Source organism: Malaclemys terrapin, chromosome 2 (assembly GCF_027887155.1).
Source record: "Malaclemys terrapin pileata isolate rMalTer1 chromosome 2, rMalTer1.hap1, whole genome shotgun sequence".
NCBI classification, from domain to species: Eukaryota; Metazoa; Chordata; order Testudines; family Emydidae; genus Malaclemys; species Malaclemys terrapin.
Genome location: NC_071506.1, coordinates 200884299 through 200899057, shown reverse-complemented (window position 1 = coordinate 200899057; position 14759 = coordinate 200884299). Strand labels below are relative to the sequence as shown.

Sequence of the window (14759 nt, the reverse complement as noted above, 5' to 3'; positions counted from 1 at the left end):
TGGTCAGTGCTACGATAATGGTGCCAACATGAGGGGAAAGAACAGAGGAGTGCAGACATGGATCTGAGAGTTAAACCCTTGAGTTTTTTTGTCCCATGCAGTTCTCATTCATTGAACTTGGTCGGCAGTGATGCAGCATCAGCTTCTAGTGAGGCTGCTGAATTTTTTAATGTAATTCAAAGCATATATGTATTTTTCTCTGCAGCAACTCATCGATGGCAAACTTTGAAGCAACATCTGGGAACATCCTCTCTGATACTGAAACCACTGAGTGCCACACAATAGGAAAGTCAAGTGGAGGTGATGAAGCCTATCCAACACCAAATTGGGAAGATAGATGCCATTATGGAGGATAATGCTATGACAGGAACTGTTTGTGGGAGAACAGTGGCAGAGGGAAATGGAATCACCAGAAACATACATAACTTCAAATTTCTGTGTGGCTTAGTGTTGTGGCATGACATATTGTTTGAAATAAATAGTGTAAGCAAGAGACTCCAAGGTGTTGACCTTGAAATATCTGGAGCAATGGAACAACTGGACAGAGCAAAGTCATACCTACAGTCTTACCAGTCAGATGAGGGATTTCAAAACATTCTGAAGAGTGCACAGAAGTTGGCAGAGGAACTTCACACTGAAGCTATTTTCCCACCCATTCAAGAATACAAGAGTCACCGAAGAAGACGACATTTTGATTACGAGGCATGGGATAATCCCATAAGAGATCCCCAAACAACAATTCAAAGTTGAATTCTTTAACCAGGTGCTAGATTGTGCAATACAGTCAGTTGAAGAACGTTTCATGCAGTTGCCAGTGGAGAACGCAGCTTCTCCAAGCTGAAGTTAATAAAAACAAATCTACACTCCACAATGACACAGGAGAGGCTGGTCGGCCTTGCAACCATCGCAGTAGAGCATGAGCTGGCCCAGACTGTGGCCCTTCAGGAAGCAGTTCAAATCTTTGCAACCAAGAAGGCATGGAAAGCATGACCTTGATTATTCAAACAGATAAAAATGCCAGTGTTTACTATGCAGACAAGAAACGTTACATTTGCTGTTCAGGCATTTGAAAGTTAAGTGTTACTTAACATTTTTGAACAAGGCATTTTAAGTTGTTAGTTCTCCTTTATTGGGGTAGGTAGCAGAGCAGTATCATGAGAGGAGTAGAACAGGAAGAAGGCAGAATTGAGACCTTTCAAAGTTTTGGCCCAAGCGAGAAGGCATGGGAGTGTCATTTGAGCTCCCTGCCTCAGGTGCCAAAATGTTGTGAGCTGGCCCTGCATACCTGAGGACCCATATGCTCATTTGTAAGCTGTTTATATTTTTGTTTTGTATCCAGATGCTTAGATGAAATATTTTCTTGTACTGTGCAAAAATCCAATGGACTGCAAAGAGTCCTCTGCTCAGATAATAGTTGGAAGCCCACTGTATATCTGACAACAGGTAACTATTCCAGGGGAATTTTACTAGATTTGGTTTAGCAGTTCGGGGAACAGAAGTATGTGAAGTATCAATCAGTCCAGATACAGGTGATTCTTTATCCTTTATTCTAGTTACTTTAACCTTCTCCAAATGATGTTCTGATAGCAGTTCGGTTAGTGGTTTCACTGAGCTCCCTGCCCACCATGCTGAGCAATATTGTCTCATGGTTTCCTTGTAGTCTCTCCGTCGGTCTGTCTGTATCTCTCTTCTCACAGTTAGACAGCAAACTTTTTGGGGCAGGGACAGTGTTTTTGTTCTTTGTACGGTGCCTAGCGCAGTGGGCTCCTGGTCTGTGACTGGGGCTCTTATGCACTATGGCAATACAAATAACTAATAAGAATAATCTGATCTACTCAGCCCTGATCTAGCAGGTTGGTTCGGAGATAGTGGGACTGTAGAGGGGCGGACTCACCCCTGCGGAGCCTCCTGCTGGTGACTCTGGGAATTAGCTCGATCCAGCCTCCAGAGCACCCTCTGCAAACTGGTGATCCGCCTGTCCTCTGGCCCTGTCTCCCTCCCAGGACCCCGGTGCCCCTTTCTCTGGGTGCTGCCCCCTGGCAGTACACTCCTCAGTACTTGGCTTCACAGGAGGCACTCTCACAGTTCCATATTGTCCTGGGTGGAGCCTCTTTGCTCCAGTCCAGTAGTGGCACTCCCTTCTCAAGTGTCCCCGTCGCCCGCAGGCGAAAGAGTCTTTAAGTCCAGGCCCTGGCCTCTTGCCCCTGGCTCCTGGTCTCTTATAGGGTCCGGGTGCCCACTCCCATAGCAGCCAAAGCAACGCCCTCTGCCGCTCAGCCAGATGGGCCGCCCAGGCCCTCCAGTAACTGCTCCTCTTCTCCACCATTTTAGACTTGATCCTTCTTCCAGGCTCTCAAGTCTCTGCTCCGGGCAATAGTCTACAGTCCTTGCCCTGGCTCCTTGTGTCAGGGGCGGACCGCTATGCTCACATTCTCCACCACGTGTAGAGGGGCGGACTCACCCCTGCGGCGCCTCCTGCTGGTGACTCTGGGAATTAGCTCGATCCAGCCTCCAGAGTGCCCTCTGCAGACAGGTGGATCACTGGCCTGCAGAAGGCACTCCGGAGCTGGAATGAGCTAATTCCCGGAGACGACCAGCAGGAGGCGCCGCAGGGGTGAGTCCAACACCTTACAGGGACATAACTGGCTAGGAATTTCCTGTTGATAGATGCTGTAGGTAAGGTTGTATTGTGGAGAAAGATGACATACAGACCTAGCCAACGGTATAACGGAACATAAATGGGGCAGAGACACCACAGGAATCTGCAACATCAGGTGTTGTCAGTAGGGTTGGGGGGTATAAATGAGGAGTAGTCAGTACCTATTCCAAAGTTAATCCAGCTAACTTTAGTAGACTCTTTTGTCCATCCTTCAAGACAAAAATCTGAATTTTAGGTACCACAATGTTGTGTCTTGACATCATGAGGTGCAGTCCTGTGGGTAAATATTAAGACTGACATTTTCAAACTTTGTACCTAAAGTCAGGCACCTAAAGTGATCTGCTTTAAATAGGTTATGGGGGGTGGGGGAGTGTACTAAAAGTGACCTGATCTCCAAAGGTGCCAAATTCCCAGTTTCACAGGTGCTGACTTTCCAAAGTGCTACGGGGTGCTCGACCCCAAGGCCCCACCCCGCCCCACCTCTTCCCACCCAGTTCCATCCCCCTCCCCCGAGTGCGCCATGTCCTCGCTCCTACCTCCTCCCCCACCCCCCAGAGCCTCCTGAACACCATGAAACAGCTGATCGTGGCAGGCGGGAGGCGCTGGGGGTCGTGGGGGGGGGGCTGATCAGGGGGCTGCTAGTGGGTGCTCAGCACCCACCATTTTTCCCCGTGGGTGCTCCAGCCCCAGAGCACCCATGGAGTCAGTGCCTATGCCCAATTTCTTCTGTTAGAGTTTTGATATTTGGAACCTTTGAAGATAGGCTTCTTAATAAAAGTGACCTATATATGGATTTAAGTGCCTACGTTAGGCACCTAAAGTCAGTTTAAAACCTGAGCTCTGATTTTTTACAAGTCACTCTAATTTGTTTTCATGCTTGTTTGTTTTTTTATATATACATTTTTAGAAACGAGAACATCCAATCTGTAATCAAATGTTTCCATTCAAGATCCACCACCACCATGTAATAGCTGCAGGAGACCTGAGTCTCATCACAGTGGTAGCTTACCATAGTTGCACTGGGACTACTCACTGCTTAGGCCTGGTCCCCACTAAGCCCCCACTTCGGACTAAGGTACGCAAATTCAGCTACGTTAATAACGTAGCTGAATTCGAAGTACCTTAGTCTGAACTTACCGCGGGTCCAGACGCGGCAGGGAGGCTCCCCCGTCGATGCCGCGTACCCCTCTCGCCGAGCTGGAGTACCGGCGTCGACGGCGAGCACTTCTGGGAGCGATCTGGGAGCGATTTATCGCGTCTTAACCAGACGCGATAAATCGATCCCAGAACATCGATTGTCTGCCGCCAGACCCTCCGGTAAGTGTAGACATACCCTTAGAGTTAGGCATATGCTTAAGTATCCTGCTGAATCGGGCCTAAAGGAGGAGAAAGTCATGATTTATAATTATGCAAAGACCTTGAGAGTTTTGTGTGAAAGACTGCAAAGTGCCTTCCAAATAAAGCTGAATGAATAATTCAGAATGACTCCTTCAGCCTTTCCCCCCCGCCTTACAAAATAGCCATGATCTCTGTTTCTCGGAATGTATTTATTATTCAAATAAATACGTGCTGGATATTTTTTAGAAAAATGTACTCTGTGTGGGTTGATCACACATATTTACAATTTGAGCCACATTGCTTACTTGTTGTTGGGCAGATAAGTCACCTCGTACTGTTTCTCTTTTGTGACTGGATGAGCAGGTGAGCACTTCGATGTGCATTTTTACATGTGTGAATTTAAAATTCAGTTTCTTCAAATACTCATTCATCCAGCTTTGAAAATTATGAATATCTGTGCCAATAAACCTTAAGTATTCAAATGCTCATGAAAGACAAACGAGTTGTGGTCATGGCCCAAGCGAATTTATTTTAAAATTCATGTGAATAGTACTGGATACTTCTTTGCTGCATTCACCCGGCATTATTTGCATTATTAAACACAACATCCGTTTGAGGTACGTTAAATATTCACTCGGTTTTTCAGATTAGAAACCAGGTCACAAAGAGGTTAAGTGTCTTGCACAAAGTCAACAGAGAACCAGTGACAGAACTTGCAGGTAAACTCAGAACTGGAGCCCGGTCATGTATTTTAACCACAAAACAGTACTCCTCCATTAGGAGTAAACATACAGACACAATAATTTCAAACAGTCTGTTTGCCCTAATCTTATGTGCTGGAGATTGCTGAATTTGCAAAGTACTGTATCCACTGCACCACCCAAAATGGGGAGATTAAGTCTCTTTATGAAACTATTGGACTGAATTAAACTGATAAAGTAGCTCTGAGTGGTTAATGAGCTTTGAGACCTGGAAAGCAGTCTTTCTTATGGGAGACTAAATAGGTGTGGAGCAGTCACAGGATTAATAAATTATCCTAATCTACTTTTATTTACAACTCTTGCAGAACAGAAATGGGATTTAAGAGCAAAACCATCCTAATCTGAGCTATCACAGTAAGGCTAAGAGCCAAGGCTTTCTAGCATCTTTGGGGGAGATTTTCAGAGTTCCCCTTTCTACTATGGCCAGATGTGTTCTCTGCACAATTCTCTGAGTTGTAATTGTTAATTCATAACTCAGAAAAGGTCTCCTCTCGAGCTCCTCTTCGAAACACACTTTAGCTCCCCTTTAAGCTCTGCATACATGCTGAAAATCTCTGCAGGTTTGGGAGTCTCTGTACACTAGGGGCTTGTCTATACTTATGCCTAAATCGCCACTGCTGCAATTGATGCAGCGGTGTCGATTTTAGTGGGTCTGGTGAAGACAAGCTAAGTCGATGGCAGAGCACTCTCTCATTGACATCTGTACTCTAGCTCCCTGAGGAGCGTAAGGTAAGTCAGCGGGAGAGCATGTGCCATCAACACAGTGCGGTGTTTACACCAGTGTAAATCGACCTAAGTTACATTGACTTCAGTTACGTAACTTATCTAACTGAAGTAGCATAACTTAGGTCAACTTACAGCTTTAGTGTAGCCCAGCCCTAGGAGAATGACCATTGCCGGCAACAACTTGTGCCCTTTGGGTGACCTTCAACCATTGTTGAGAAAGTTTAGCTGCTAATGTGGAGTGGGCCAAACTATCTTGAATACTGAATCTGTATGCTTGAGAGAAACCTGGTGTACTGAGTAATTCTGATTTAAGGGGCTATCAAAGTGTCAGTGTCCTAGTGTAGGCCAGCATTATTATATATGATAAAGGAGAATTTATTGAAACGCTAACAGCTTGCTTACAGTGGTAGCCACTAAATACTTTTACAGTTATCACTGGCAAGAAAGTTAGTTACCACAGTGTTCATAGGAAGTAAAATCCACTGCTGTGCAGAGAGCCAGCATAAGGCATATCCTCAACTGAGGGCTCACTTATCAGCCGTGTTTTGAAGGTTGAAGTGGAATTGAAGTGATGCATATGCCTAGAGTTGACCCACAGTACAGGGACCAAAGGGTGGATGCCCTCCAACTGCTCACTCAAGTGTAAAGGTGTTAAACTATGTCTACAGTAAGTGCTAAGTGATGTTTCACATAGAGTCAGCTACCTCATAATAGCTACTTAAAGCAAATGCAATTTTAGGTTACATTAACAGAAGCATAGCCTGCAAGTCACGGGAGGTGATAGTACCACTCTACTCAATACTGGTTAGGCCTGAGCAGGAGTATTGTGTCGAATTTTGGTCACCAAGGTATAGAAAGGATGTAGAGAAACAGGAAAGGATCCAGAGGTGAGTGACAAAGATGATTAAAGAGATGGAATGCAGCCATGTGAGCAAAGGCTGAAGGAACTGGGTATGTTTAGTTTGGAAAAGAGGAGATTGAGGGTGGACATGATAGCAGTCTTGAAATACTTGAAAGGCTGCCATAAGAAAGATGGAGAAAAGTTTGTTCTCTTGCCACAGAGGGCGGTACAAGAGGCAATGGGTTCAAACTACAGCACGACAAATTTAGATTAAGTCTAAGGAAAAACTGTAAGAACAGTAGAACAATGGAACAGACCACCTAGGGAAGCCATGGAAGTTCCTTCACTGGAAGTTTTCAAAAGGAGGCTGTATAGTTATCTGTCTTGGATGGTTTTTAGACACAACAAATCCTGCATCTTGGCAGAGGTGACCCTTGCGGTCCCTTCTAGCCCTATGGTTCTATGATTCTAACTTTTTTTTCACCTTTTATCAAGCCCACAGACTGCAAAGCAACCCCTCTTCCCCAAAACAATAATGCGTCCCAGTTCTCCCAAATGCATGATGTGTAAGTTAAAATGGTTTGGAAAAAAGTCCATCCTCGCCTTGAGCCCGTACCCTGAGTTTCGTATTCAGATTTTACGTAGTCTTGTCATAGGCAGACTGTCACTGAAGAAAAAGAGATATTGGCCTGAATAAAAGCAAAGAAAAACCTGAGTAGCTGACCAACAAGAGAGAAAGTCTCATCTTTTCAAAATTTTCTGTCTTTACTTATAGAACTTCTGCAATCAGTATGTCATTGTCACTTCAGTGATTTGATGTAACCTTACCTGAACATGCAGTTCTTTCCTCCCCGTGTCCCATTCTGTCCTAAACAAGCCATGGGTGCTTTCAAACCACAGTCCTAAATTTATTTAAATAAACTACAAAACAGTAGAAAACAGAATCTGAACACAAAATGGACATTAATACTTTGTCTATAGTACAGTTTGTAACCACTTAGTGACGTGGTTGGCTCTGTCGCCACATCCAACATAGTTAATACATTGTTGGAAATCATGGCAGCTAGGCATGTGTAACCCTTGCCTACAGTCTAGGGAGGCAAATCGTTGTCTTTCTGTAGGTAGGTTGTAATGCTGTACTTTGATCTGTAGACAGCTCAACCAGTCTTCCATCCTCCTCTTGTGCATTAAGATGCTTCACATCTGGCTGGTGCATCTCGTGTGCATGCCTTTCAGGGATTTGTAGATTTTTCATGGATACAAACAAGGGTAGGTGGCAAAGTAAGTGGTGATGTGCAAACATGATTGAGTATTTGATGGCTGTGTTGTGGAAAAGTGCTGTGTGGATGCAACTCAATGCAATCTGTTGGAAATTGGGTCATACACGAGTGTGATGACATGGTTACAACAAACTTAGTAGATGGGGGGGGCTAAAAAGTCTAGTCTTCTATTAATTTTCAGAAGATTCCACCATGTAACTCCCAATAGCAATGAGTTGCCTATAAAACCCACATGCAACAGGAGAAGAATAAACATCTTAATCACCACCACTCCCAAACAAATACAGGTAACTAATACGTTCTTCTAACAGCAGTGTGAATTTCCAAACTTACAGTAGACTGACCCTATCTGAGATGTGGAATCTTTCTCATATAGGACATCAGTTTGAGTCTAATGCAGATTGGGAATAGACCAACTGAAAAATTACTACATTTAAAAATTAGGCTCTGCTTTTGTTTCTTTATTGATAAATGTGAATGGATGTAGGACAGCAGGATACATTGTCAGCAGCAGCTGGCTAAGGTGCAAAGGGTAATTGAAACATCTTGTAAAAAAAAGTTTAGAGATGTGGTGGAATATTTTTCTCATGGGAGAAGTTGAACTGTGATTTTGAGACCACGCATAAAACAGAAATTTTGGAGCAATCTTGATGCAAATTATTGATTGTGCAGGATACAAGCCGGCAATTCCCATCAAAAATGAGGCAACAATTGCTGAATTGACAGTTTATGTGCTGGTGACAAAAAGACAGATACTACAGTTTATGAATTTGTAATATTTAACCAATGGTCTGGTCTTGATTTTACAGTTGCCTTCATTTACAAATGTTTTCCACCCTTTATTAGTTCAAGCGTCAAAATGGAATATATGTAACACATTTCATTGTAGGCTATTGGGTGAAAGCATCCTTTTGTATTCTGCTTTTTATGTTTCTTAATGCACACAAATGACTATTGATTGTTCTTGTCCTGTCTTTTGAATTAACCCTTAGGTAACTAGCTTCACGTGCAATGGGATGAAAATGGTTGATTTCCACAGGTTGTGGGAAGTGTTGTGTTAGACAGAAGGGAGGATTACGTAGCTGTTGGGAGGCTGGGCTGGAGCCAAATTGTTGCCTGGAGTAAGTCCAGAATGACTCCACTCCTGGGAACCCCATTCTGCCTTGGCATGCAATCCTACTTTGACTTAAGAATAAGAACATAAGAATGACCCTACTGGGTCAGACCAAGGGTCCATCTAGCCCAGTATCCTGTCTTCTGACAGTGGCCAGTGCCCAGAGGGAATTAACAGAACAGGTAATCATCAAGTGATCCATCCCCTTTCGCTCATTCCCAGCTTCTGGCAAACAGAGGCTAGGGACACCATTCCTGCCCATCCTGGCTAATAGCCTTTGATGGACCTATCCTCCATGAATTTATCTAGTTCTTTTTTGAACCCTGTTATGGTTTTGGCCTTCACAACATCCTCTGGCAAGGAGTTCCACAGATTGACTGTGCGTTGTGTAAAAAAATACTTCCTTTTATTTGTTTTAAACCTTCTGCCAATTAATTTCATTTGCTGACCCCCAGTTTTTGTGTTATGAGAAGTAGTAATCAACACTTCCTTATCTATTTTCTCTATAGCAGTCATGATTTTATAGACCTCAATCATCTCCCCTCAGCCATCTCTTTTCCAAGCTGAAAAGAGTCTTATTAATCCAGTCTTATTAATCTCTCCTCATATGGAAGCCGTTCCATACCCTAATCATTTTTGTTGCTCTTTTCTGAACCTTTTCCAATTCCAATATATCTTTTTTGAGATGGGGTGATCATATCTGCACACAGTATTCAAGATGTGGGTGTACCACAGATTTATATAGAGGCAACATATTTTCTGTCCTATTATCTATCCCTTTCTTAATTATTCCCAGCATTCTGTTCGCTTTTTTGACTGCTGCTGCATATTGAGTGGATGTTTTCAGAGAACTATCCACAATGACTCCAAGATCTCTTTCTTGAGTGGTAACAGCTAATTAAAACCCCATCATTTTATATGTATAGTTGGGATTATCTTTCCCATTACTTTACATCGATCAACATTAAATTTCATCTGCCATTTTGTTGTCCAGTCACCCAGTTTTGAGAGATCCTTTTGTAGCTCTTTGCAGTCTGCCTGGGTCTTAACTATCTTTAGTAATTTTGTATCATCTGCAAATTTTGTTATCTCACTGTTTACCCGTTTTTCCAGATCATTTATGAATATGGACTAGTCCCAGAACAAACCCCTGGGGGACACCAGTATTTATTTCTCTCCACTCTGAAAACTGACCATTTATACCTACCCTTTGTTTCCTATCTTAACCAGTTACCAATCCATGAGAGCACCTTCCCTCTTATCCTGTGGCAGTTTACTTTGCATAAGAGCCTTTGGTGAGGGACCTTGTCAAAGGCTTTCTGAAAATCTAAGTACACTATATCCACTGGATCCCCTTGGTCCACCTGCTTGTTGACCCCCTCAAAGAATTCTAGTAGATTGGTGAGGCATGATTTCCCTTTACTAAAATCATGTTGACTCTTCCTCAACAAATTATGTTCATCTATATGTCTGACAATATTGTTCTTTATTATAGTTTCAACCAGTTTGCCCGGTACTGAAGTCAGGCTTACAGGCCTGTAATTGCCGGGATCACCTCTGGAGCCCTGTTTAAAAATTGGCGTCACATTAGCTATCCTCCAGTCATCTGGTACAGAAGCTGATTTAAATGATAGGTTACAGACTACAGTTAGTTGTTCTGCAATTTCACATTGAGACAGTCAAAAGTCAACAATTTTAGCAAGTGAAATAACAAAGCAATAGGACAAGTGGTTTATTGACTATTTACATTGGTTTATGTCGAGTGTTCAGATGATGACATTTGTTTTACACATATGTAAAATGGAACTTACAGGTGGTGATTATACCTGTGGTTAAATTGATGCCTGCCCTGGTATTTACAGCTATGCTGGGCTCACTTGTAGTTCATTCTAGTTGTAGATATATAATCGGATTCAGAGCAATACTCCTAGGACCAGGAATATACTTAGCACAGGAACGAACATTTAAAGTCCATCCACTGCAGGATCTAGTGGGAAGCATTTACTGATTTTTATCCTGGCTTGCTGTTGAATGTCTTTCTTCTCTCCCCTACTTTTCTCCCTGCAGAAGTGCTGGTGACAAGAACAAACAGCTGCCAGTCTGACAGCAGTGGATTTCTGGAGGAACCACCGGAGCCCTTACCTTTACAAGTAAAGAGCTGCTGATATTCTTCAATAAGATTAATGAAAAGTTTGAGCAAAACTAATACCCAAAAGTTATCAGGTTCATGAAAAACAAAAGTAATACAGGGGGATGGAATTTCCCTGAGATTCCCTGTGGGGAAAACAGGGAGTTTTCATAGGCAAAAAAAACTTTCTACCCCAGTGGAATAGTATGCAAGATCCAAAATTATATCTTGTAGAACTATTCCACTTTGGCTACTTATATCCTATCTTACTGTATTGTATTGTTGCCCCTTTGGCTCAAGTGGTCAGCCAACATTTAGGGCTTTGCTAGGTTGTATCTGTTAGGAAGAGATGATGTAAGTCAAGTATATTCTTTGGTGTAAACTAGTTTATTTACAAAAGAGCTACAGAAAGTCTTCCCTGAACACAGGAGAAACAGCAGGCCATCTCCTCGCTCAGAAATAGCTCAATGTGAATCTCCATCAAGCTCATAGCCTATGAAGCTCTGTCTCTCTGCATCCCCTTAGGGCCACATTTGCAACAGCTTCTCTTGCTTTCTGCCTCCAGCCTACACTCAGCTGCAATCAATACTCTAGCTCCTCTGTTTGTATCCAAGGAAGACCCACTGACCGTACAACTTAGTTCTGACCTGCCATGTGGCCTAGTGCACTGAACAGTAGCCTCCATTGCTTGCAGATAAAGGAGCCACTGAGCCTGAAAATGAGTGCTTGGCACACCTGTCTTTGACAAGTTTGTTTTTGGATCAAAAAGCTCCTTAATGGCAGCCATTAGCATCTCTCAACATAACGTTATCTAGGCAGTAGCACAATTTGAGGTTTCCAAATCCCCTATATTCAAAGACTTGCAGTAAGCTGTAACTAGAACATCTAATGAGAATTCAAAATATCGGGTGGAAAGTGACATTACTCCCTGCGCCAAAGCTGAGTGAAGTCCCGGGGGAGGAATAGCTTAGTGGTTTGAGCATTGGCCTGCTAAACTTAGGGTTGTGAGTTCAATCCTTGAGGGGGCCGTTAAGGGATTTGGGGCAAAAATCTGTCTGGGGATTGGTCCTGCTTTGAGCAGGGGGTTGGACTAGATGACCTCCTGAGGTCCCTTCCAACCCTGGGGAAAACAAAAAACAGTTAAACTATATGCTTCTGATTCTGCCATACTGATAAAATGCTTTGTGGGGGGAGGGATAGCTCAGTGGTTTGAGCATTGGCCTGCTAAACTTGAGGGGGGGAGCATTGGCCTGCAATCCTTGAGGGGGCCACTTAGGGATCTGGGGCAAAATCAGTACTTGGTCCTGCTAGTGAAGGCAGGGGGCTGGACTTGATGACTTTTCAAGGTCCCTTCCAATTCTAGGAGATGGGATAATTAATTAATTTATTTTATTTATTTTTTATTAAGTCAACAAAAGTCTTTTTATTTACTTCAATAAGCTGTGAATCAGGCCCATATAGTGCAGACTTCAGTAGGTGTGAGGTGCAAGGGTTGAAAATTTGATTGGCCCTGTTGGTCTTGTCTTCACAATTAAGGGTCTATTCTTTTGCTCAGCCTGCTAACTCATATGCTAACTACAGACCACCTTGTTTTCACAAGAATGTTAACTTGAATTATGAACACACCTTTTTTTCCCCAGTGAAAACAAGGCTTTTGTGTGGAATTGGTACAACATTTAGGAGGAGAAATCTCATTCTGCTCTCTTGACCACCCAGGGACCAACTGACCACAATCGGCCCTTAACCACGTACCAAACAAAAGAGTTCCTTTTGTATTTAAAAATTCTTCAAGATAAAGTCCCATTATCCATCTCATCAAACTAGTCCATGGCATTGTAATATTATATTCTTAACATCCTCTCATTTTCCTTGCAGAATCCACCTTTTCCAGGACACCTGAACCTCAGCTGTGATACCCATGACCAAAAAGTAGCTCTGCCACATAGAACAGCTCTCGCTGTGTCACACCAGGATTTTCATCAAAAGCCAAAGGGCCCTGTTGCTAACACTTCCACTGCAGATTGCAAGAACATTCCAAGGGTGTCTAGTCCAGATAGAGAACACAAGGACCAGAGGGAAGAGACCGCCCTCTCACTAACTGTGGAAGATGGTCTACATCAAGTCTTCAGTGATCAATCAGAGGGTTTTGTCAAAGAAATGGTGTACAATGCGAATAAGCAGGAGATTAAAATTGGAAGAGGGCAATTGGAGAAAGAGGAGAGCTGCATACCACAGCAAACTCCATGTTTTCAGGCTGGTAATCAGGATGTGAGAGATATTGTCACCCCAGAACCTGACTGTCATTTATACTTTGGTTCAGTACCCAAAACTCCAGCTCCATCTCACGCTGAAGAGAATGGCACAACTCCCATTGACTTCACTGGCAGTGGAGGCTGTGCCAAACAAGAGGCAAGAGAGGGACCTTTGACTGAGGAGGATGCTGGGAAAGTACTTAAGGAAAATATCCAGGAAGGTATTACAGGACATGTAAAAGGAAAGCAATGTGATAAGGAGATTTTCAGTAAAGTTGATACCCTGGCTCCAGTCTCCAAGGCCACAAGTGGTCAGCAGTTTTGCAAACCGGACATTGATATACACAGTATAAGCCGCCCTTGTGAAACAGGGACACCAGAGACACAATGGCAGGTCTCACAAGTACAAAATGAAAGCAAGGTTATTTCAAGCAGTTCTTTACAAGTGGCTAATTTTTCTGCTTACTGCAGATCTGAATTTAGTTCCCAGGAAAGCACAGAGACTTGCTGTTTGGGTAAAATATCAGAAGCCAACAAAACGGAGAAGAATGATTCTGTCCAAAACGCTGAAATACATACTAATCCCTCTAAGTCTGTTACTGTTCAGATGTCTTCAAGGCTGGTGTCCACTGTGCAAAAAGTTTCCCTGAGTGAAGGCCTTGGCAAAGGCCAGTCTTTAGAAATTAAATCCATAGGGTCCCAATGCTCTGAGGGTGAGCCAGTAATTACTTCAGAACTGGGTATTTTGAAGGAAAGTCTAAAGGAGACAAGAGAAGCTTCGATTCAAACTGACCCAATTGGAATAAAAACAAGAAATCGGTGGCCTGACCCAAATCTTCTCCCTCCATTTTGTAGACGTGGTCATCTCACAAAATCAGTCTCCCTAGACACTGGGCTTCATGGGAAATACAGATCATTCTACCATGAAACATTGGGTGCCCAGTCTGCCCAGTGCGGTCACAGCTGTCATTGTGTCTGCTGCCATCATTGCTGCTTTCAGTGGGCCTTTCCCTTCACTGCTTCCTCCGAACACCTTGGGGCCTGTTGTTCAAATCACAGCACCGTAGAGTTACAGCTTTTGAAAACATTAGAGCTCCTGCAGGATACAGCAGTGAGGAGTATTTCTCCAGTAAGTATGTTTCTTGCTGAAATAATACCTAGAATCTGGCGCATTGAGAATAAACTCCTGGGGTGTTCGTTTTTTCAAGGTCCACTCAAGCACTGTTCAGTGTTGCAGAGAAAGTGTCAGGAATGTAGTTTAGGAAACAGATAGGAAGAAGGGACAGTTCGTCCTGGACAAATTGGAGGAATGTCCGAAATATACTTTGACTCAAATTAGGTTGTGTTAGACTACGTCTCTTAATGCTGAGAGTGTTTAAATGGTACCTGCTAAGTTAACAACTGACCAAGATGAGCTGAAGGACTAAGGTTTATACAGGTCAAATTCAGAGGTGAGAATGAACTGCTGTTACTTGCTGCTTCTTCCATTCTCTTCAGTGTATAAATTCTACCAATCTGGGTTCCCTTAGGGCTTCTCTACATAAAAAGTTGTATTGCTTTAAACTACACCAGTACAACCTCCCCCTCCCCAATATGGCTGCAGTTATACAGTGCTTATACTGATACAGCTTTATTCCCAGCCAGGCAAGGGAATAAACTG

At 43.2% G+C, this 14759-nt stretch overlaps 1 protein-coding gene across 6 annotated transcripts in view; it reads left to right on the top strand.

The window, feature by feature from the left end:
• The window catches only part of ITPRID1 (ITPR interacting domain containing 1), a 76585-nt gene that overhangs the window by 47094 nt on the left and 14732 nt on the right, over window positions 1-14759 (top strand). For all 6 annotated transcript variants that reach the window (XM_054016788.1, XM_054016785.1, XM_054016786.1 and 3 more), the window contains 2 exons: window positions 10787-10869; window positions 12723-14228. In XM_054016788.1, coding sequence (XP_053872763.1) covers window positions 10787-10869; window positions 12723-14228 — 1589 coding nt within the window. The remainder of the gene's footprint in view (window positions 1-10786; window positions 10870-12722; window positions 14229-14759) is intronic.